General features: G+C 41.7%; 1 protein-coding gene across 1 annotated transcript in view; it reads left to right on the top strand.

Moving 5' to 3' along the window:
* The first annotated feature begins 1,612 nt into the window (after window positions 1-1,612).
* Window positions 1,613-25,733, top strand: part of LOC134358868 (chorion-specific transcription factor GCMa-like) — a 42,292-nt gene continuing 18,171 nt past the window's right edge. The window contains exons 1-3 of the mRNA XM_063071451.1: window positions 1,613-1,712; window positions 2,184-2,397; window positions 8,215-8,467. Of these exons, the coding sequence (XP_062927521.1) occupies window positions 2,299-2,397; window positions 8,215-8,467 (352 nt within the window). The 5' untranslated portion in view covers window positions 1,613-1,712; window positions 2,184-2,298. The remainder of the gene's footprint in view (window positions 1,713-2,183; window positions 2,398-8,214; window positions 8,468-25,733) is intronic.

The raw sequence follows: 25,733 nt of genomic DNA, 5'->3' as shown, positions 1-25,733 counted from the left end.
TGGAGGAGGCCATGGATGTACATAATCCGAATGAGAATGGGAAGTGGAATTAAAATGGGTGGGCACTGGGAGATCCTGCTTGTTCTAGCGAACAGAGCATAGATGCTTGGTGAAGCGGTCCCACAATCTATGTCGGGTCTCATTGATATAGAGGAGGTCACACCAGGAGCACCAGACACAGTAAATGACCCCAAAAGACTTACTGGTGAAGTGTCACCTCACCTGGAAGGACCCTTTAGGGCCCTGAATGGTAGTGAGGGAGGGGGTGTAGGGGCAGGTGTAGCACTTGTTCCACTTGCAAGGATAAGTGTCAGGAGGGAGATCAGTGAGGAGGGACAAATGGACAAGGGAGTTGCATAGGGAGCGATCCCTGTGGAAAGCAGGAAGTGAAGAGAAATATACTCTTTCCAAATAACTGGATATACTAGAATGATTTAAAATTTCAAGGTGATATGGTGGGAATGGGTTTAGATTCTGGTCACTGAAGGGATGGACTCATAGAATTGTGGAGCACTACTGCATAGAAACAGGCCATTTGGTCCATCTAGTCCATGCTGAACTGTTATTCTGCCTTGTCCTATCGACTTGGGCCATAGCCTGCTGTACCCCTTCCATCCATGTCTTTATTCAAACTTCTCTTAAATGTTGCAATTAAAACCACATCCAACACTTCTGTCAGCACATTCCACACTCACACCACCCTCTGAGTGAAGAAGTTCCCCCTTAGGTTTCCCTTAAAGATTTCACCTTTCACCCTTAACCCATGACCTCTTGTTCTAGTCTCACCCAATCACAGTGGAAAAAGCCTGCTTACATTTGCCCTAACGAAACATCTCATAATTTTGTATGCTTCTTTTAAATCTCCCCTCATTCTCCTATGCACCAGGGAATAAAGTCACAACCAATCAGCCTTTCCTGTAACACAAGTCCTCTAGTCCAGGCAACATCCTCATCAATGTTCTCTGTACTATTTTAACCTTATTGATAGCTTTCTTTCAAGTAGGTGACCAGAGCTTTGCACAATACTCAAAATAAGGCCTCGCCAATGTCTTATACAACTTCAACGTGACATCCCAATTCCAGTATTCGGTACATTGATTTATGAAGGCCAATGTGCTAAAGTTCTCTTTACCAACCTATCTACCTGTGACCCCACTTTGAAGGAATTATGAATTTGTATTCCCAGATCCCTCTGCTCAACCACACTCATCAGTGCCTAATGCTCACTGTTTAAGTCCTATCCTGGTTTGTCCGTCCAAAGTGCAACATCTCACACTTGTCCCCATTAAATTCCATCTGCCATTTGTACCCAGATACAGTGAAAAACGAGCCAATTGATCTGTTTTGTGTGATATGCCTCCCTTCTGTCGGATGAAAAAGTGTCAAAATTAAACCCGCCTCTCCGACCTCACCTGGACAAGACTGTGTTCCGTCTTACCCTAATTGAAATAACCCTGGTTATCTCGAGTCCTGTTCCCAAGTGACTTCACACTCCAAGACCTCGGCCCCCACCTTTGCTGGTTGCTTATTGGGCAGGCGGCAGAAGTCATTTGCATATGCTTCATTCCTGCAGTTTAATGTGACTCACGGGTGCTTCTGCAGAACTGACAGGGGCGCGTCTGACTAAGTCCCAGGTGTACAGGACTCTTGGAAAACGCGAATGTACAGCGGCGCACGGCCGGGCGCAGACCTACAACCAAGTCACAGGACAGGTAAATCACATTTTGTAGCAGACTGTCTGTGCGTGGGCAACTTATTTGTGTTTTGGAGTGGTTGAGTTTATTCCTATTCTGGTCATCGCATGGGTCAAACTGGGGGCGCAATTAATTAATTAGCAGAAAAGTTTGGCTCTAAATCTTGGATAGTTAGTTCCCAAGAGAAGAATTTTCTTACTTGTCTGTTCTAGAAATCGTTCGCTGTAATGTTGAAACATTCTCAGCTGACCTGAGTCGCCAAAGGCCACTACTTTCCCTCACGTTCTGATCGACTATTTGAAAATTTTGGTGAGATGTCCACGTAAAAGCAGTGGACAAGATTATAGCTCGGAGAATTAGCTAAAAGTGGGATCACAAGTCCACTACTGATTTTTTTTTGGTCTCGAGTTATTTCAGTTTATTTTTCTTTGTGCTTTTTATGTTACTATCAATAGAGCGTCGCAGATTGATTTTTATCATGCTTTGCAGAGAATTCACGTCCCGCAACGAAACCGGTTCTGGATTTGCGAAAGAGGCTCATTTTGAGGGGGAAAAGAAAACGTGGAAGAATTCTCGTTCGTGCTTGTCCGAGCACCTCGGCAGGATGTTGAAAGGTGCGGAACATTGTTTCCCGAATCCCGACTACAGCTCCGCGCACGAATCAACAATATCGTGGGACATTAACGATCCTAAATTGCCTCAGGTAAGTGTGGTTACTCTCGGGGGTCACTACATCAGTTCCTCTCTCGAGCGTTGCGCATCCCCAGACAAGCGCAGCAGAGATGCCCTGTAGTGGTCACAGACGCTCATAAACCTAGTGGATATATTAATAACATCTGAATTTATTTGCTATGGACTCGGTCTGTACTTCTCGCTGCCTCAGTAAAGGCCCCTTTTACTCAGGACATTCTCTCTTCTCCCCTCTGGCATCAAGCAGAAGGTACAAAAGCCTGAACGCACACGTACCACCAGGCTGAAGGACAGCTTCTATCTCACTATTATCAAACTCTTGAACGGTTTCCTAGTACAACGTGGATTTTTGAACTCACAGTCGACCTCATTATGACCTTTCATCAGGACAGCCTGAAACATCGACTATTTATTCCCCTCCATAGATGCTGCCTGACCTGCTGAGGTCCTCCAGCATTTTGTGTGAGAATTGCTCTGGATTTCCAGCATCTGCATACACTCTTGTGTTTAACGTAATCTTAAAGTAGGCATCTTGCCGCCTACCTGTACTGTATTTTCTCTGTACTGTAACACTTTATTCTGCCTACTGTTATTGTTTTCCCTTGCATTGTTTAGATGCATTGATCTGTATGAACGGTATGAAAGACAATGCTTTTTTTCCCACTGTACCTCAGTACACCTGAGAATAATAAACCAATTTTCCAAATGAACCATTTCCAGCATAATTTGATTGGAAACTGTGTTAAGATAACCGTTCGTAATTTCAAATAGTTTTACTACACAGAATAGAGATGGGGAAATTTATGTCGGTTTTAAAAAAACAGCACATTAGTTTTGTTCAAAGTAAATTTATTATCGAAGTATATATATGTCACCATATACTAGCCTGATTCATTTTCTTGCAGGCATTTACAGGAAAATAAAGTAGCACAATACTGATGACCAATGTGTGAAAGAAGACAAATGATGCAAATAAAAAATAATATTGAGAACATGAGTTGTAGAGTCCTTGAAAGTGTATTAATACCCTGAGCCCATCACCCCTACTGGGACATAAGCCGCTGACAGCAGCTCGCCAGAACCCTCTGTCCTGGGTCGATAGAATGTTGATTGGCCCTGTGGCTTCTGGTTTCACCACACAACTCCGTGTGTCTTCTAAACAAAGATCCTCCGTCTCCCAGGGATAAGGTCTTTGCAGCTTCTATTGGTGTTTCTGTAGATTTGGGTTTCTTGGGGATTGGGTTGCTAGCCCCATGCCCAAACCCCCTATTTTGCAGCTGGGCTGGGGACTGACCATGGCAGAGTTATATTAATATGCCACAGATTTAATTAAGGTGACTTTTTGTTTCCTTTGGCCTCATTTTAAACACAATTGAAATATTTCATCAAAGAATAAGTAACTCTATTTTGTTATTGGATTTTAAGTTGTACCAAATGATCACTGAAGAAAAATGCATTTTATCAGAAGGCAAATGCACAATGATTATGATTTGCTACCAATCTCTATTAGAAAGTCAACAATCTACTTGGGCTTTTGATGGCTTGATGCTGTCCTATTTTACAATGTGTCTGTGATGCAGAATTAAACTGCCTCCCCAGAAAAGGACGTAGAACATTGCAGCACATACAGGCCCTTTGGCCCATGAAGTTATGCTGATCTTTTAACCTTCTCCAAGATCAATCTAACCCTTCTCTCTTACAAAGCTCTCCATTTTTCTATCATCCATGTGCCTAGCTTAGAGATTCTTGAATGTCCCTAATATGTCTGCCTCTACCGCCACCCCTGGCAGGGAGTTCCACGCATCAACCACTCTCTGTGTAAAGAACTTGCCTCTGACATCCCCTTCTATACTTTTCTCCAATCACCTTAAAATTATGCCCCCTCATATTAGCCAGAAAACCAATGAGGTGATCTGTTTGCACTTGTTCATCACATAGGGAGGTGACATTACAGTGAGCAAGGAATGCCTGCACATTGTAGACCTGCAGGGCAGTGTCTGCCCAGTTCAGTCTCTGGAGGTCCAATAGAATAGGAGTTCACTCAGTGACTTGCACACACTCCTTGGGACCCCTTCAGAGCAATCCTGATGGGAGCTGCATTGAGGGATGGATTTTAGACAAATATAAAAAGTATGGGAAGGAATGTACCGAGGCAAAATTTAATGTTTATTTAATTATTTAGAGACACAGACCTTCTGGCCATTCAAGACGCGCTACTCAGCAAGCCTCCAATTTAACCCAGCTTAATCACAGGACAATTTAGAATAACCAATTAACCTACTAACCTATTAATCTGCTAGCCTTTGGATTGTGGGAGGAAACCAGAGCACCCGGAGGAAACCCACACATACATGAGAAGAATGTACAAACTTGCTAACAGAGGCCACTGGAAGTGAATTTAGAACTCCAACTCTTCGAGCTGTAATAGCGCTGCGCTAACCTCTCTGTTACCATGACACCCACATTGATAGTTACTTTCCCAGTGTAGCAGCTGAGAATAACTCAGTGACTGTGGTACACTCTACTTTGTTTTGCATGCTGTCCATACAGGTAATTTCACATCAGTTCGCCGAGGTAACACAAGGGAAGAGCAAAAACAGAATGAAGAATAATACCATAAAATAAAGGAGCAGAATTAGCTCCACTGAGCCTTCTGCACCAGTTGATCACGGCTGATTTACTTACCCTCTCAACCCCATTCTCCGTTTTTCTCCCTGTAACGTTTTACACCCTTAAAATCACGAGACTAACTGCCTCCACTTTAAATATGAAGTGTTACAGTTACAGAGAAAGTGTGGTACCAGCACGCAATAAGGTGCAGGGGCCATGTCGAGGTAGATTGTGAAGTCAGGAGTCCATCTTATTGTACAAGAGATATATTCTTGTATCTGTGGGGTTCAAGCTGTGGTACATGTGTTCAGGATTTTCCATCTGCTGGATGGGAGGGGGAGAAGAGACAATGTCCAGGGTGGGTGAGGACTTTGATTATGCAGGCTGCTTTGCCAAGGCAGTGAGAAGTTTAGACAAAGTCCACAGGGACTGCATAAATCGAACTGCTTGGTTACTCTATTCGTGGAGTCAGTGGGAAGGAAGACAAATGAAATGTTAGCATTAATTTCTAAAGGTCCAGAACATAAAAGCAAGATTGTAATGCTGAGGCTTTATAAGACATTGGTCAGACCACACTTACAGTATTGTGAGCATTTTTGGGCCCCTTATCTAAGAAAAGATGTGCTAGCAATGGAGAGGGTCCTGAGGAGGTACACAATGATTCTGAGAATTAAAGGGTTAATGTATGAGCAGTGTTTGATGGGTTTGGGCCAGTACTCACCAGAGTTTAGAAAAATAAAGAGGAATCTCATGGAAACTTATTGAATATTGAAAGGCCTAGACTGAGCGGATGTTCCTATAATGGGGGAGTCTAGGACCAGAGAGCCCAGCCTCTATTCTGAAGGACATCCATTTTGAACAGAGATGAGGAGGAATTTATTTAGCCCGAGGGTGGTGAACCTGTGAAATTCATTGCCACAAAGGCTAAGTCATTGAGTATATTTAAAGCAGAGGTTGATAGCTTCTTGATTTATCAGGGTATCAAAGGTTATGGGGTAAAGGTAAGAGAATGGGTTTGAGAGGGATAATAAATTGGCCATAATGGAATGGTGGAACAGACTAGATAGGCTGAATCGCGTAATTCTTCTCCTATATCTTATCGTCTCTTATTATTGGTAGAAAAAAATATATTTCTGAGACAATCATGTAGGTTAATCTTCTCAGACAAGACTAATTCTCCACTGCAAATTGCCCTTGGGTGTAGATGGCTTGTGGTATTGTTGGGGAGTTGATTGAAGTTGGATCAGTGTAGGATTAGTGTAAAATTCTGGTATCAATGCAGAGGACTGTGGTCTGAGGTCAAATCAGAATTCGAGAAGTCGTGGCCTGTTGGCCAGAGCTGAGTTGGTGAATCTCTGCTAGCCCACTGCGAATGTTGAAGCCTGTTGTTTGCAGGCTTGAATCCTTGTCGGCTGGAGGCTAGAGACTTTACTTGGGGTTAAAGGACTGTGTATTTGTGTGAGTGGGAGGGAGAAATGAGGCTTGTTTTTGGTGTTCACATTTGTTACTTTTGTTCTGTGTTGTTCTGCCAAACTTTGTGGGCATGATGCCGGAATGTGAGGTGACATTTGCGGGCTCAGTACATCCTCAGATTGTATTAGTTAACACAAATGGTGCTTAAGGTTGTTATAGCTGGGAGATGGGGTAGTGAGGGTAAGCTCCCACTTCCATTTAAATGCTCCCAATGGTGTGTGTCAAATTACCTCTTACAACCAAGTCTAGCTCCTAGCTTTCTTTTGTGGCTTAGCTACTAAGCCCAGCAGAACTGTTTCTACTGATAGGAGGAGGAGCAGAGAGAGGCTACTGGTGCCTTAAAACCAGTCACTTCAGGCAGATTGGGCTTGTTAACCATTGTTGGCAGCTCATCTAGAAGGAAAGCTCTGATCTCTATCACTTTGTGGCTGTACCCACTCATGGGGAAGGCTTTGGGGCTAAACCCTGAGGTAAAGTTTGGAGCTGGCATCCCTGAGGTAGTTCTACGCTGCATTCAACGCTGGTTGGCCACTCCTGCAATGCCACTGTATTGGTCTCTGCCATTCCATTGGATTCATCAGCTGTGTGGCGAGGGGGAGCCTGCTTGCTCTCCATATCGCACTGCCTTGACTTGACAGCTAGGACGCAACATCCATCGTCAACACTGAGCATTGGTGGGCCTCAATAACACAAATGAAGCATTTCATCATATGTTTTGATGTTGTTATTGTTTCTCCTTTTCGTGCCTTGTGGCACATCGGGGAACATTTCTTGCCATTTCGTTAAAACTTACAAGGTTGAGTTACTAGCTCGACGCTCAATCCAGCATGGATGGAAAGCGTGCAAGGATTCGATCCCTCCAAGTCTGGTGCTGATGCCACTACACCACTGGCCAGCACATGATTTGATGTACATGTAAAAAATAATCACATGAATCTTGTATCTCCTAAGGCAGATGCTCTGGAGGACAGCTTTTATCCCACTGGAGGGACCTGTTTTATGACGTATCTCTCTTTCTGTCTTTATGTGTAGTTTTTCATTGACTCAATTGTATTGTTCTACAGTAAATGCCAACAAGATATTGAATCTTGGTGTTGTATGTGGTGACATACATGTTTTTTGATAATAGATTTACTTTGTACTTCAAACATAACCAAAGATTGCCAGACAATCAATATCCAAAGTTAGATAAATTGTGCAAATTATAAACACAATAATACTGAGAACATGAGCTGTTAGGTCCTTGAAAGTGAGTCTATACATTGTGGAATTAGTGAGTGAAGTTATCCATGCCTGTTTTTTATTTATATATATATATATAAATTTTATATATAATTTTAATTTAGTTAAACATAAAATTAAATTGTGTTTAAAGTTAGCTTTAAATATAAAAAAAAGAATTCAAATTTCCATCTGGGTTATTTTGTCAAAATTAGCAATATTATGATTCTTTTGTTAGAGAAAGGTGCTTTAGCAGTTTGAATTACTGCAGAATGTGGCTTAAAGTACAGATAATTTCAAAGATTCAAAGTACATTTATTATCAAAGAATGTACGTTATACAACCTTGAGATTTGTCTGCTTACACACAGCCACAGAGCAAGAAGCCTGAAACAACCCAATTAAATCAAAAGTAGACACCAACCTCCAATGCACGGTGAAAGAGGAAAAAAGGCACAAGTCATGCAAACAATAGTAGCAAGCAACAACAATACTTTTTATTTATTGATTGATTTTTCCCTTTCCAGGATGTGCATCAGTTGGATAGCTTCCAGGAATGGACAGATTCCTACGTGAAATTTATTTACAGCGCTGATGATAAAAATGCGCAGAGACATCAGAGTGGATGGGCCATGAGAAACACCAACAATCACAACTGCCACATCCTGAAGAAATCCTGCCTTGGAGTAGTAGTTTGCACCAATGATTGCTCACTGCCCGATGGGAAGAAGATGTATCAGAGACCTGCAATCTGTGACAAGGCACGGCAGAAACAGCAGAGTGAGTAAACACTTGCAAAACCATTGGGTTTTTGTTATCTGTGAACAGAATAAGGGCCTTACTGGTTAATTTGTTTTATTTAGCGATATAGTGCAGAATGGGGCCTCTGGTCCTTCGTGCTGCACTGCACAGCAACCCCTGAGAACCCCGATTTAACCCTAACTATTCATGGGAGAATTTATAATAACCAGTTAACTGACCCGGTACATCTTTGTATGGTGGGAGGAAACTGGAGCTCCCGGAGAAAACCCACACATTCCATGGGTAAGACGTACAGAGACTCCTTACGGGGGGCGTCAGGATTGAACTCCAAATGTCCAATGCCCTGAGCTGAAAGAGCATTGCATTATCCACTATGCCTCCATGGTTTACATCAACCAGAGAGGAAATGGTGATAAACTTCTAAATCTGCAGTTAATTAATTTCAAATACTTTAATTTCTAATTAAAGCTAAACTTGGAAGAATTCTAATGATTAAAAGAGATCTTTGGTCTTAAAGATTAGTTTCATTTGTCACATGTATATCGAAACATACAGTGAAATGTGTTGTATGTGTCAAATTGTGGTGGGACTTGTGGGCTGCCCAGCACATCTCAGGCTGTGGTCGTTGATACAAAATGACACATTTCACTGTTTGTTTTGATATTTTCACGTACATGTGACAAATAAAGCTAATCTTTAAAAAATAGTTTGTTGTAAACCAAACCTCTTTCTCCTGGTGATGGTTCATATTGGTCAGTTCATCTCCTTTACCAATATTCGTGTGAGTGTTCCAGAGCCTTTCCATCCAGCACATCACTGCCTTTTGATGGTATAGACCAGAATAAGTACAAGGGAGAAAGTGTGAATGGGACTTTGTATGGAGGAAAGACAGTTGGAAAGGTTTAGAAGGCAAATGGGACTAATTTAGAGGGGATATTATTGTTGGCATGGACTAATTGGGCTGAAGGGCCTGTTTCTTTAATATATAATTCTAAGACTCTCTAACTACACAATATTATGTTTAGTTTTGGGTTCCTGATTGTAGATTCAGCAATGGAGTGTACAGCATGACTTCATCAGATGTTGCAAAGGAATGAACACTGCAATTTGTGAATCCAGGAAATCTGTAGTTTTGTGGAATGTGAATGAATATCATGATTTTTATTGATTGCAAGATGTTCCATAAGGAGTAACGGGCCATATTTTCATTGTTATGAAGGGAGGTGAGATTATTTTCAGAAGTAAGGGGACATTAAAGAATCTTGTAGATAGGCACATGGATGATAGAAAAATGGAGGGCTATGTGGGAGGGAAGGGTTAGATTGATCTTAGAGTAGATTAAAAGTTTGACACAACATTGTGGGTTGAAGGGCCTGTACTGTGCTGCAGTGTTCAATGCTCTGTGTTCTAAAATGTTCTATGTTCTAAAGGCTAATAGAATTAATGGAAATAATTCATGGCTGGTTTAGTTGGACTGATGGTGGAGAGGGTATTTTACTTGAAATAACATCTTTGTGTTGAAAGTTTAATAAAAATTTACTAAAATTATTGGAAATAGTTCAGTGAGTAGAGAAGCAGAGCTAATATTATGGTCATAGAATCTGAGGAAAGGGTCTTGAAACGGGCAGGAGAGGAGGGCATAGTTTCAAGATAAGGAGCCAGTTTCAGTTTTAAATTTTTGTTAATTTAAAACTGAGATGTGTTGAAAGGCCTCCTTGTAAGGGGGATGTAAATCCCTGGAATTCTCTTTCTCAGAGAGTTTTGAAGGCCAGACCACTAGAAGTATTTATAAGTGGAAGATCAGGGATTGAAGTAGCAGAGAGGGGGAGGTGCAACCAGGGTCATGTAGCTGGGATCATGTTGAAAAGTGGTACGGGCTGGAGTTGTCAATTGACCTCCCCTTGCTCCTGTTTGCTTGCGTGTCCATGTGTATTCAGCGAGAAATGCCAAGTGGATAATCAATCTGTCCTTCCTCCTGAGATCCCCACTGGCATGTCATATAAACCTTTGACAAATTTTACTAATGTGCGCTGAAGAGTATATTGGCTGGTTGCATCATGGCCTTGTATAGAAACACCAATGTCCTCAAACAGAAAAGCCTACGAAAAGTAATGGATGCAGACCAGTCCCTCATGGGTAAAGTCCTCCCCATCATTCAGCACATCTACATGGAGTGCTGTCACAGGAAAGCAGCATCCATCATCAAGGACCCCCACCATCCAGGCCATGCTCTTTTCACTGCTGCCATCAGGAAGGAGGTACAGGGGCCTCAAGACCCACGCCACCAGGTTCAGGAATAATTATTACCCCTCAACCATCAAGCTCTTGAACCAGATGAGATAACTTCACTCACCTCAACACTGAATTGTTCACACAACCTATGAACTCACTCACAAGGACTCTCCATGTCATGTTCTTGATACGCATTGCTTATTTATTTATTATTACTATTTTGTTTGTTGTTTTGAATCTTTGTATTTACATTGAACACCTGCAAGAAAATGATCCTCAGATTTGTATATGACATAATCTGTATTTAACAATATACGAGGGGTGATTGATAAGTTCGTGGCTTAAGGTAGAAGGAGTCAATTTTAGAAAACCTAGCACATTTATTTTTCAACATAGCCCTTTCCTACATTTACACACTTAGTCCAGCGGTTGTGGAGCATATGGATCTTGGACCTCCAGAAAGTGTCCACAACAGGGGTGATTGATAAGTTCATGGCCTAAGGTAGACAGAGATGAGTTATACGGCTCTCGTCACACGCAACATGCAGTTCAATGCTTTGAGTGATTATGCAGAAAGTTTGCAGTTAATAACTCATCAGTTAATGACTCAGGGCGATTGATTTGATAAATTCGTGGCCTAAGGTGGAATATGAGTTATTAACTTCAAACCTTCTGCATAATCACTCAAAGAGTTGAACTGCAAGTCTATGTAACGAGAGCTGTATAACTTATCTCCTTCTACCTTAGGCCACGAACTTATCAATCACCCCTGCTGTGGGCACTTTCTGGAGGTCCAAGATCCGTATGCTCCACAACCGCTGGACTAAGTGTGTAAATGTAGGAGGGGACTATGTTGAAAAATAAATGTGCTAGGTTTTCTAAAATTGACTCCTTCTACATTAGGCCATGAACTTGTCAATCACCCCTTGTATTTACATTGAAATTTAATAAAATGGGAAAGTTGAGCTGTGATCATGAACCTATCTCAGAGTTCTTCCACCACTCAGGACATGCCCTTTTCTCACTGCTGCCATCGTGGAGGAGATACAGGTGCCTGAAGATGCACACCCTCAGTGTTTTAGAAACAGCCTGTTTCCTGAGTTGCATTCCAGTGCAGTTTAGATTGCGTGTTTAAATCTATGAATGGTGTTAGGAGTCCTAACCCATCATTTTTCATCCCGACTCTGACTTCTGTCAAAGCTGACTCAGACAGTGGTGGCAATTATTAAGGAAGAAGATTAGAAGGGCTCTGTCCGTTTGACCATTAGTATGATGGAATAATTAATCTTCTACCTACACAGATGCAAAGGGCTTCATCCTGAAGTCTTGAATGAAGCATGTTTTTTTTTACTTAATCACTCTGAAATACCCATCCATTAGAATATAGAAGATAGAACCGTATAACATTGGACAGACTCTTTGGCCCACAATGCTATGCCAACCTTTAAACCTATACCATGATCAATCTAATCCTTCCCCCACCCAAACAGGTCATAATCCTTCATTTAGCCCATAATGGAAAGGATAATAAAAAAGATAAAGAGAGTAAAAGACTAGCTTACAATGTCACAGTACATCAAAACCGACCATGAAGTGTGTCATTTGTATCAAATCAGTGAGGATTGTGCTGGGGGCAATCAGCAAGAGTTGCCATGTTTCTGGTGTGTGTGTGTATGTGTATATACATATTTTCATCCTGTGCAGTAGCCGACCCCAATTGCCTCCCCCATAGCAGACGCTGATGCAGCCAATTAAAATGCTGAAACATTAAACTGAAAGGCAATGAACAAGTGGAACCATACTGCCCTTTTAACATTTGCTGCTATCCAGCATCAACACTAACTGCAAGAAACAACCTCTTTGCAAGTATTATCAGCTTCTAAGTTTAGAGGCGTTGCCTGAATTGGCTAAATAGTTATGCTGCATTCGCACAGGAATTTTAGATTCATTGCAGGAATTTGCATCAGCATTTAATCATGGAAATCTTTTGAGCATAAACTATTCAGTGTAATTTGTCAGAACTGGAATTGGTTTATTATTGTCACAGTGAAGAACTTGAGGCTCACCACAATCTGTCATGGTCTGCTTCTCGCTCTGAGGAATAAGGTACATTTAGAGAGGGTAGTTCCTGTGATGGGACAGAGTTTTCCCATTGTGTTGAGTCTGCAGCCTTTCACATTGTTGTGTTCAGGTGTGGATGATACATTTACATCCTCACACCCCCACACCACCCCCGGTGTCATGTGCACTAGTCGGCTAAGGCCAAAGAGCCTGTGTGCACTGGGAGAACCAGAGATTCATTGTTAAATCAGTAAAGTTGGTTTATTATTATTTGTCACATGTACCACGATTCAGTGAAAACTTCTTTCATTCTCTTCATACAGATCAATTCATTACCTATTGCACTGAGGTAGTACGAGGTAAAACAACGATATATTGTAGACTAAGGTGTTACAACTCCAGAGTGCAGTGCAGGTACACAGTAAGGTGCAAGATCATGTCGAGGTGGATTGTGAGGTCAAGAATCCAACTTGTTGTACTAGGGAACTATCTAATCGTCTTACAACAGTGCGATAGAAGCTGTCCTTGAGCCTGATGGCACGCGCTTTCAGACTTTTGTAATTTTTTGGCCGACGGGAAAATCAGAATTGGGTTTATTATCAATGACCTATGTCATGAAATTTGTTGTTTTATGACAGCAGTAGAGTGATAGAAAATTAATGATAAGTTACAATAAAAAAATAAATAGTGCGAACGGTAGTGTTCATGGGTTTGTGGACTATTCAGAAATATGATGGCAGAGGGGAAGAAGCTGTTCTTAAAGCACTGAGTGTGTGCCTTTAGGCTCCTGTAGTAATGGAGAGCATGTCCTGGATGGTGAGGGTCCTTAATGATGGATGCCTCCTTCCTGAGGTGCTCTCTTTTGAAGATGTCTTCAACGGTGAGGGGGGTTGTTCCCATAATGGAGAGGATCTACAATCTCTGCAGCCTCTTGTGATCCTGGGTGTTGATGGGAGGAGGGGAAGGAGTACCAGCTGGCAGGTAATAGGTAAGACTAGGTGGGTGCGTGAAGGTGAGGGCTGAATTGAGAAGCTGGGAGGGTACAGGTGGAAGAGATAAAATGCCGAAGGAGGAATCTGATGGAAGAGGACAGTAGACCATGGGGAAAAAGTGAAGTTAAGGCACCGGAGGGAGGTGATAGGTGAGGAAAAGGAATAAGAGGAGTACCAGAATGGGGATTAGAAAAAGAAAGAAGAGGCTGGGAAAAGAAATTACTGGAAATTGGCAAAATTGATGTTCATGCTGTCAGGTTGAAAGCTACCCAGAGAGAATATGAGGTGTTGTTAACCAGAGAGTGGCCTCATCGTGGCAGTAAAGGTGGCCATGGACCATCTCACTCACTGTGTCAATGAGTGTGCACATAACCTACTAACATACTCTGAACTGCTGCCGCTAAACAACAGATTTCACAGCATATGTCGGTGATGATAAACCTGATTCTGGTTCTGATTATTTATTGGGCGACATGGTGGCACAGACAGTAGAACTGCTGCCTCACAGCATTAAAGACCCAGGTTCGATCCTGACCTTGAGGTTGTCGCTGTGGAGTTTGCATGCACTTCCTGTGATCGCAGGGGTTCCTCTTGCTGTTTCTGTTCCCTCCCAATCACAAAGATGTGCTGGTTGAGGGGTTAGTTAGTCCCCATGCATTGCTCCCTGAGTGTTGAAGAGAATGTAGAATTGGGGGGGGGGGGCGTTGAAGGGAACGTAGGATCTGGTGGGTGTTGAAGGGAACGTAGAATCGGGGGGGGGCATTGAAGAGAACGTAGAATCTGGGGTGTGTTGAAGAGAATGTAGAATCAGAATTGGGTTTATTATCTCTGACTTGGATGACAGGGAATTTATTGCTTTGCAGCAGCAGTGCATGCACAAACATTAAATTTACTATAAATTACAAAATAAATAATGATAAAAGGTAAAGTTTAAAGAATAGCTTTATTTGTCACATGTGCATCGAAGCATACTGCAAAACGTGTTGTTTGTGTCAAATCAAATGAGCAAGGATTGTGGTGAGCAGCCCACAAGTGTTACCATGATTCTGGTGCCAACACAGCCTGGCTGCAACTTTCCAATCTTAATCCATACATCTTTGGAACGTGGGAGGAAACTGCAGCATCTGGAGGCAACACACACAAACACAGGGAGAATGTTCAAACTCCTTAGTGGAAATCAAAGCCTGATCATTAAGCGTTACTTTAACTGCTACGCTATCATGCCATCCATATCGTGTAAAAAGTGGCATTCATGAACCATTCAGAAATCTGATGGCGGAGAGGAAGAAACTGTTTCTGAATCGTTGAATGTGGGTCTTCAGGCTCCTGTTCCACCTTTATGGTAGTAAGGAGAACAGGGCATGCCCTGCTGGTGAGGGATGCCACTTTGAAGATGCTGGGGAGAGCTGTGAGGCAGTAATACAAGATGAATGTGGGATTACTGTAAGTGAGTGGTTGATCATTGGCCCGGTTCCCATTCTGTATGACATTCTATTTAAAAAAAAAAATTACCAAACCAACAGGTTTTGGAGAAATAATGTGTTTTATAATTGTCCTCCTCAGTGATGTACATTTATATTGAGAGCTGAACTCTGCCACTGTCAAGGGGCTGAGAGGGATAATAAATCAGTCATGATGGAACGGCGGAACAGACTCGATGGGCCAAATAACCTAATTCTGCTCCCTTGTCTTACGGTTTTAAGGATGAATGAAGCTTTGAATATTATTGTCACATGCAGAGCATTTTGTTTTGGGAAAAAAAGCTCAATATTTAACTGAGAATATCTTATCCAAAGGAGAGTCGATGGAGCTGTGATCAATAGTGAATATGTTGCTGTATACACATGTAATCCACTTTACAACAGGTCTAGTTAATGAATCAGAATCAGGTTTATTTTTACAGACTGACATAGGATATTTATTGTTTTGTGGTAACTGTACAGTAAAGACATAAAAATCACTATAATTACAATAAAAATTAAATGGTGCAAAAGAAGATTAGCAAGGCAATGTTCAGGTGATGTGGACCCATGAATAATTATTCAGTTAAATAGAAAGATTAGCTTTATTTGTCACATGTACATTAAAAAAATCGAAACATAAAATGAAATATGTTGCTTGTGTCAATGACGTACGGTGGCAACCCTCGGGTGTAGCTACACTTCCTGTGCCAACATAGCACGGCCACAGCTTACTAACCCTAACCTGTACGTCTTTGGATTGTGGGAGGAAACCAGAGCACCTGGAAGAAACCCACTTGGTAACAAGGGAGAACAAACAAATTCCTTACGGGAAGTGACAGGAATCGAACCCAGATCTTACAGCTGGTGCTGTAGAGCTTTGCGCTACCTGCCCTGCTACCCTGTCACCCCTCCTCCAGTTCTTACCCTGTCACCCCTCCTCCAGTTCTTTCTCCATATTTTACATCTGATAAGAAACTAAAATATGTGCAGATAAAATCTGTGATGTGTTGCATCATATTTGCTCACTTTGAATCTGACAGCAGAACTTGTCGTTGATAAATGATTCTTTTCTTGTCTTTCTTCTCCAAAAGCAATTGTTCACAAGATTCTTTGCCTTGATATTGTCTTCATTGCTGGGGCCATTTCCCTTCTCTCATTCCACTCAAGTTCAAGTTTCTCATGTTACATTCTTTTCCTCCTCCATTCAGATCCAGATTCATTTCAAAGTTCAAATTAAGTTTATTATCGAAATATGTATATGGCACCCATATACAACCCTGAGCTTCATTTTCTTACAGGCATACATAGTAAACAGAAAACACAATAGAATTAATGAAAAACCACACACAACAGAGACTGACAAGCACCCAGTGTGTGAAAGACAAACTGTACAAATGTACAAAATAAGAAAATAATAAATACGCAATAAATATCAAGAATGAGTTTTAGACTCCATAAAAGTGAGCCCTTAAGTCATAGAATCAGTTCAAATTTGGGCTGAGTGAAGTTATTCCCTCTGGCTCTAGAGCGTGATGGCTGAACTGTTCTTGAATCTGGTGGTGTAGGACCCGAGTCTCCTGTACCTCCTTCCTAATGGTGGCAGCAGCAAGGATAGAGAATTGCCTGGTTTGTGGGGCTCGTAGATGATGGATGTTGCTTTTCTGTGACAATGCTCCATGTAGATTAGGCATTAATATTGAAGTAGTAAAATGGATTCAGCAGTGGCTGGATGGGAGATGCCAGAGAGTAGTGGTGGATTACTGTGTGTCAGATTGGAGGACGGTGTGTAGCGGTGTGCCTCACCAATGTTGTTTGTCATATACATTAATGATCTGGATGATGGGGTGGGAAATTGGATAAGTAAGTATGTAGATGATACTAAGATTGGTGGTGTTGTGGATAATGAAGTAGGTTTTCAAAGCTTGCAAAGAGATTTAGGCCAGTTAGAAGAGTGGGCTGAAAGATGGCAGATGGAGTTTAATGCTGAAAAATGTGAGGTGCTACATTTTGGTAGGACTAATCAAAATAGGACATACATGGTAAATGGTAGGGCATTGCAGAATGCTGTAGAGCAGAGGGATCTAGGAATAATGGTGCATGGTTCCCTGAAGGTGGAATCTCATGTGGATAGGATGGTGAAGAAAGCTTTTGGTATGCTAGCCTTTATTAATCAGAGCATTGAGTATAGGAGTTGGGATGTAATGTTGAAATTGTATAAGGCATTGGTGAGGCCAAATTTGGAGTATTGTGTACAGTTCTGGTCACCGAATTATAGGAAAGATGTCAATAAAATTGAGAGAGTACAGAGGAAATTTACAAAATGTTGCCTGGGTTTCATCTCTTAAGTTACAGAGAAAGATTGAACAAGTTGGGTCTTTATTCTTTGGAGCGTAGAAGGTTGAGGGGGGACTTGATAGAGGTGTTTAAAATTATGAGGGGGATTGATAGAGTTGACATGGATAGGCGTTTTCCATTGAGAATGGGGGAGATACAAACAGGAGGACATGAGTTGAGAGTTAAAGGGCAAAAGTTTAGGGGTAACATGAGGGGGAACTTCTTTACTCAGAGAGTGGTAGCTGTGTGGAACAAGCTTCCAGCAGAAATGGTTGAGGCAGGTTCGATGTTGTTGTTTAAAGTTAAATTGGATAGATATAGGGACAGGATAGGAATGGAGGGTTATGGGCTGAGTGGAGGTCGGTGGGATTAGGTGAGAGTAAAAGTTCGGCACAGACTAGAAGGGTCGAGATGGCCTGTTTCCGTGCTGTAATTGTTATATGGTTATAGATTTGGTTGGGAGGGCTTTACTCGTGATGGACTGGACTGTATTCATTACTTTTTGTAGGCTTTACTATCCAAAGGCCGTGATGCAACCAGCCAGTATACTCTCCACCGCACATCTATAAAACACAAGAAAACAGAACACAACAAGCAAATAAACAACAACTGAAATACAAGTCCCTTTCCTCCCTCCCACCCTCACAGACACCTGGATAGTCCTCCAACTCCAGGATAGGCCTCCAGGTTTTGGCCATTGGAAGTCTAGTTTTGGACTTCCAATCGATCTTTGGGCTTCAATCTTCAATATCGATCCCTAGATTAGCCAATGATAGGACCCCAAACTCTAGATTCAAATTCTGGGTGCACCGACTGCCTCCTGCTCACACAGATGTTCCCTTCTGAGACTCACTGACCTGGGATAGCCCGACGTTCATGTATGTTCTTTATCACCTGCTCAGTCATTGGCCTTCCTGCATGGAATGGAGGACTGAATTCTGAATACCCCTCGACATCCGACCATATTGCTGGATTTTGAGCACAGAGAAGAGGCCTGACTTCTAACTCTTCCACATCCTGAGTCAAGATTGGTTACTTCAAGATTCAAGGTTGTTTAATTTAATTCCCTGTACACCAGTGTAACGGAGTACAAAATAATTTCTGCTCTCGATATGATGCACAAAAAAACATACAAAAGGTAAAGAACACAATAATATAACAAAATCACAATAAATATATGTAAGATAGCACATAAGCATGAATTGATTGTGTATCTACAAAGTTACACGAGTCTGTACATAAGGTGACTGACAGGAATTAATGAGAGGAGATGTTGATCAGCCTTCCTACTTGGGGAAAATAATTACTTTTGAGTTTGGCATGGATGCTATGTAATCTGAGCTCTAGCTCCCCTCTCTGTCCAAAAAAACATCCCCACAAACAACTAAGTTTGAACCATTATCTCAACAGAGACTGCAGGTAAGCGGCATCTTGATCGGAAGCATCCTGGCAGTGTTGAAATGGACCCTGTCTTGCGATCTCACTCATTCTTCCTTGCATCTTCAATTTAGCTGGAATGAAATGAGATGATAAGAGGCATAGTTCAAGGGGACAGCCAGCACCTTCTTCCCCACAGCAGAAATGGCTGGTATGAGAGGGCGTAATTTGAAGGTGGTTGGAGGAAAGTATAGGGGGATGCCAGGGGTAGGTTTTAGACACATATTGGTGTGTGCATGGGTTGGTGGTAGAGCAGATACATTAGAGATATTTAAGAGACTCTTAGATGGGCATGCAGATGAAAGAAAAATGGAAGGCTATCTGGGAACACGAGGAATTCCGCAGATGCTGGAAATTCAAGCAACACACATCAAAGTTGCTGGTGAACGCAGCAGGCCAGGCAGCATCTCTAGGAAGAGGTACAGTCGACGTTTCGGGCCGAGACCCTTCGTCAGGACTAACTGAAGGAACTGAAATGTCGACTGTACCTCTTCCTAGAGGTGCTGCCTGGCCTGCAGCGTTCACCAGCAACTTTGATGTGTGAGGCTATCTGGGAAGGAAGGTTTAGTTTAATCTTGGATTAGGTTAAAAGATTGGCATGACATCATGGGCTGAAGGCTCTGTACTATACTGTAGTGCTCTGTGTTCTAAATCCAAAAACCTGTATCAGATTCAGAATTGGGTTTAATATCACTGGGATATGTTATCAAATATGTGTTTTTGCAGCAGCAGTATATTACAATACATAATAAAAACTATGAATTACAATAAGAAATATATAAAATAAATTAACTATTGAAAAAGGAAAAAAGTGTTCTTAATTTTCATTTAAAGTCTTTACAAGCACAGCTTCTATCCTATTTTTATTAGACTATTGAATGGTCTCCAAGCGTGATAAGGTAGACCCCTGATCTTTCAATCTACCTCGTCATGGCCTTGCACCTTATTGTCTGCTTACACTGCACTTTCTCTGAAACTGCAACACTTTACTCTGCATTCTGTTACGCCATGTGCAAATGTGATGGAATGATCTGCATGAAAGGCAGGCAAAACAACCCTTTATCACTGTACCTTGGTACATGTGATACAATAACTACCTTTACCCATTTTAATGCAGAGACCCACAGTATAATGGGATGGAGACCTGTCCTCTTGCTCAGTAGCATGACAGAAACTAAAATTAGCTTGGTTTGTACATTTAGATGTTTACATGTTTCTAAACTTAGTTTATACATGACATTAATTAAACCTGTTAGGTTTGTATTTAACCTGTACAATTACAGGAGCCTAGACACACACTCAGAGTTTCAGGAACAGTGTCTTCTTCTCTGTCATCAGTTTTCTGAATGGACCATGAACCCATGTTTTTGCTCTTTGCACTAATTTTTTAATTATACAGTATATATTTGTTATAATTTATGGAAAATTTTATGTATTGGACTGCACTGTTGCCACCAAAGAACAAATTTCACGACACATATTAGTGATAACAAACCTGATTCTGATTCTGTCTTGACTGAGTGAAATGATTACACAACCTACGGACTCACTTTCAAGGACTCTACAACTCACATGCTTGGTATTTATTAATTATTAGATTTTTAAATATTTACACAATTTGTTTTCTTTTTCACATTGTTAGTCTTTGTTTATGGACATTTTAAAAAATGAATTCTATTGAATTCTTTTATTTTCCTGTAAATGTAAATGCCTGAAAGAAAATGAGTTTCAAGATACTGCCTATATAGAAACATAGAAAATAGGTGCAGGAGTAGGCCATTCGGCCCTTCGAGCCTGCACCGCCATTTATTATGATCATGGCTGATCATCCAACTCAGAACCCAGCCTTCCCTCCATACCCCCTGACCCCTGTAGCCACAAGGGCCATATCTAACTTCCTTTTAAACATAGCTAATGAACTGGCCTCAACAGTTTGCTGTGGCAGAGAATTCCACAGATTCACCACTCTCTGTGTGAAGAAGTTTTTCCTAACCTCGGTCCTAAAAGGCTTCCCCTCTATCCTCAAACTGTGACCCCTCGTTCTAGACCTCCCCAACATCGGGAACAATCTTCCCGCATCTAGCCTGTCCAATCCCTTTAGGATCTTATACGTTTCAATCAGATCCCCCCTCAATCTTCTAAATTCCAACGAGTACAAGCCCAGTTCATCCAGTCTTTCTTCATATGAAAGACCTGCCATCCCAGGAATCAATCTGGTGAACCTTCTTTGTACTCCCTCTATGGCAAAGATGTCTTTCCTCAGATTAGGGGACCAAAACTGCACACAATACTCCAGGTGTGGTCTCACCAAGGCCTTGTACAACTGCAGTAGTACCTCCCTGCTCCTGTACTCGAATCCTCTCGCTATAAATGCCAGCATACCGTTCGCCTTTTTCACCGCCTGCTGTACCTGCATGCCCACTTTCAATGACTGGTGTATAATGACACCCAGGTCTCGTTGCACCTCCCCTTTTCCTAATCGGCCACCATTCAGATAATAATCTGTTTTCCTATTTTTGCCACCAAAGTGGATAACTTCACATTTATCCACATTAAATTGCATCTGCCATGAGTTTGCCCACTCACCCAACCTATCCAAGTCACCCTGCATCCTCTTAGCATCCTCCTCACTGCTAACACTGCCACCCAGCTTTGTGTCATCCGCAAACTTGGAGATGCTGCATTTAATTCCCTCATCCAAGTCATTAATATATATTGTAAACAACTGGGGTCCCAGCACTGAGCCTTGCGGTACCCCACTAGTCACCGCCTGCCTTTCTGAAAAGGTCCCGTTTATTCCCACTCTTTGCTTCCTGTCTGCTAACCAATTCTCCACCCACACCAATACCTTACCCCCAATACCGTGTGCTTTAAGTTTGCACACTAATCTCCTGTGTGGGACCTTGTCAAAAGCCTTTTGAAAATCCAAATATACCACATCCACTGGTTCTCCCCTATCCACTCTACTAGTTACATCCTCAAAAAATTCTGAGATTCGTCAGACATGATTTTCCTTTCACAAATCCATGCTGACTTTGTCCGATCATTTCACCGCTTTCCAAATGTGCTGTTATCACATCCTTGATAACTGACTCCAGCAGTTTCCCCACCACCGACGTTAGGCTAACCGGCCTATAATTCCCCGGTTTCTCTCTCCCTCCTTTTTTAAAAAGTGGGGTTACATTAGCCACCCTCCAATCCTCAGGAACTAGTCCAGAATCTAACGAGTTTTGAAAAATTATCACTAATGCATCCACTATTTCTTGGGCCATTTCCTTAAGCACTCTGGGATGCAGACCATCTGGCCCCGGGGATTTATCTGCCTTCAATCCCTTCAATTTACCTAACACCACTTCCCTACTAACATGTATTTCGCTCAGTTCCTCCATCTCACTGGACCCTCTGTCCCTTACTATTTCTGGAAGATTATTTATGTCCTCCTTAGTGAAGACAGAACCAAAGTAATTATTCAATTGGTCTGCCATGTCCTTGCTCCCCATAATCAATTCACCTGTTTCTGTTTGCAGGGGACCTACATTTGTCTTTATCAGTCTTTTCCTTTTTACATATCTATAAAAGCTTTTACAGTCCGTTTTTATGTTCTCTGCCAGTTTTCTCTCATAATCTTTTTTCCCCTTCCTAATTAAGCCCTTTGTCCTCCTCTGCTGAACTCTGAATTTCTCCCAGTCCTCAGGTGAGCCACTTTCTCTGGCTAATTCATATGCTACTTCTTTGGAATTGATACTATCCCTAATTTCTCTTGTCAGCCACGGGTGCACTACCTTCCTTGATTTATTCTTTTGCCAAACTGGGATGAACAATTGTTGTAGTTCATCCATGCAACCTTTAAATGCCTGCCATTGCATATCCACCGTCAATCCTTGAAGTGTCATTTGCCAGTCTATCTTAGCTAATTCACGTCTCATACCTTCAAAGTTACCCCTCTTTAAGTTCAGAACCTTTGTTTCTGAATTAACTACGTCACTCTCCATGTTAATGAAGAATTCCACCATATTATGGTCACTCTTACCCAAGGGGCCTCTCACAACAAGATCGCTAATTAACCCTTCCTCATTGCTCAAAACCCAGTCCAGAATAGCCTGCTCTCTAGTCGGTTCCTCGACATGTTGGTTCAAAAAACCATCCCGCATACATTCAAGATTGTTAATTCCAGTACACATTTGTAAAGGAGAACAAAATAATTGTTACCCTGAATCTGCTGCTGCACCAAAAAAAATCCACGAGGACCATGAACCCATGTCCTTGATGTTCGGGAGCCTGGTGCCCATGATGGAGCTGGTCGAACCTATACTGCTGTGCAGTTTTTTCTGATCCCGTGCATTAGCCCCTCCATATCATATGGAGATCCAACCAGTCAAAATGCTCTTTATGGTACCTCTATAGAAATTTGCCAGAGTGTTTGGAGACATAGGAAATCAATTCAAACTCTGAATGAAATTTAGTCACTGTTGGAAATGTTGATCCCCAGGAAGATCCATTATGAAGAATAGACTTTAAAGTGCAAGAAAGGTGGTTTATTTATTTATTTTACTTGGAGATTCTTCTAGCCTACTGAGATGTGCTGCCAAACAACCCACTGATACAACCCTTAGCCTAATCACAGGGCAATTTATAATGACCAAATAATGACTAACCAGTATGTCTTTAGATTGTGTGCAGAAACCGAAGCATCCATTGGAAACCAGGTGCCTATGGGAAGAACATACAAATTTTCTTACAGGGGACACCAGAATTGAACTCAGAACTGTGGCACCCCGCGATGTAATAGTGTTACTCTAACCACTAGGCTACCGTGACTCCCCAAAAGGGAGGGGCATTTATACTTCAATGTATTTTATGTAACAGATTTTACCGTGGTATATTTATGCTCCTATTAAACGCATCCTTCATTTGTAATTAATAATTACCCCTTGTCACATCGATCTTGGGGAGACAACCTGACCCTTGATTACCATCCAGTGGAATTTGCAGTGTACACGGTTCTCTCGACAGCCATGTCTCTTGTTCGATAATATCAATAAGATTGAAGGAATACAGAGAAAATCTATAAGGATCTTGCTGGTACTTGAGGACCTGATTTATTGGGAAAGGTTGAATAGGCTAGGATTTTATTCCCTGGAGTGTAGGAGAATGAGGGTAGATTTGATAGAGGTATACAAAATTATAAGGGGTATAGATAAAGTGAATGAATGCAGGTTTTTGTTTACTGAGGTTGAGTGAAATTAGAACTAGAGGTCATAGGTTAGGGGTAAAAGATATTTAAAGTGAACATGGGGGGACGACTTATTCACTCGGAGGGTGGAGTGTGTGTGGATCGATCTGCCAACAGAAGTGGTGGATATGAGTTTGATTACAACATTTAAGAGAACTTTGGATAAGTACTGTACTTATGGGAGGGGTACTGTATATGGATAGGAACCAGTATGATAAAGCTGAGGATGAGCCAGCAGATTTACAAGTTGACGATATAATATATAATATGAATGTAAGGAAGGAGAAGCCAATGATTGGGTACAACTGCAGACAGGGCAAAGAGTTAAATTGTACCACAGAGGCAAAATTCAAAAGGGCAAAGAATACAGGACTGAAGGTGCTGTATTTAAATGCACGTAGCATTCAGAATAAGATGGACGAACTCATGGCGCAATTAGAGATTGGTTGGTATGATGTTGTGGGCATCACTAAGTTGTGGCTGAACAAGGTTATAGTTGGGAGGTTAACGTCAAAGGATATACTTTGTATCGAAAGGACAGGCAGGAAGGCATAGGCTCTGTTGGTAAGAGATGGAATTACATCTTTAGAAAGAGGTGACAGAGGGTCAGAGAATGTTGAATCTTTGTGGGTGGAGTTAAGAAACTGCAAGGGTGAAAAAAGCCATTATGGGAATCATATATGGGCCTCCAAATAGTAGCCAAGGTGTGGGGTTGAGATTGCGAAAGGAGCTGAAAGAGATGTGTAATAAGGGTAATGTCACAACTGTAATGGTGGACCTCAATATGCAAGGGGATTGGAAAAATCTGGTTGGTGTGAGATTGTAAGAGAGGACATTTGTTTAATGCCTATGGGATGGCTTTTTAGAGCAGCTTGTGCTCGAGCCTACTAGGGGAAGGGCTATCTTGGATTGGGTGTTGAGTAATAACCCAGATTTTATTAGTTAACTTAATGTAAAGGAACCCTTAGGAGGCAGTGATTGAATTCATACTGCAATATGAGAGGGAGAAGAATAACTCACATGTATCAGTATCACAATGGAATAAAGGGCATTAGAGAGACATGAGAGGGGAGCTTGCCCAGGTGGATTTGAGGAGGATACGGGCAGGGATGACAACAGAACAGAGATGGCTGAAGTTTCTGGGAATAGTTCACAAGGCGCAGGATAGATATGCCCCACAGAAAAAGTTCTCAAATGGCAGGGCTAGGGAACCATTGCGACAAGGGAAGTTAAGGACTGCATAAAAGCCAAGGAAAGGGCATATTAGGTAGCAAAAGTGAGTGGGAAATTGGATGATTGGCACACTTCTAAAATCCAAAACAAAAGCAACTAGAAAAGCTATGAGAAGGGCAAAGATGACGTATGAGGGCAAACTAGCTGATAACATAAAGCAGGATACCAAGAGTTTTTCAGTTATATAAAGAATAAAAGGGAGGTGAAAGTTGACATTGGACCATTGGAAAATGATGCTGGTGAGGCAGTACTGGGGGACAAAAAAAGGGCAGATGAACTGAATAAGTACTTGGCTCTAG

Source organism: Mobula hypostoma, chromosome 2 (assembly GCF_963921235.1).
Source record: "Mobula hypostoma chromosome 2, sMobHyp1.1, whole genome shotgun sequence".
Lineage (NCBI taxonomy): Eukaryota > Metazoa > Chordata > Chondrichthyes > Myliobatiformes > Myliobatidae > Mobula > Mobula hypostoma.
The sequence above is the reverse complement of the archived record's forward strand: the minus strand, read 5'-3'. Positions and strand labels throughout refer to the sequence as shown.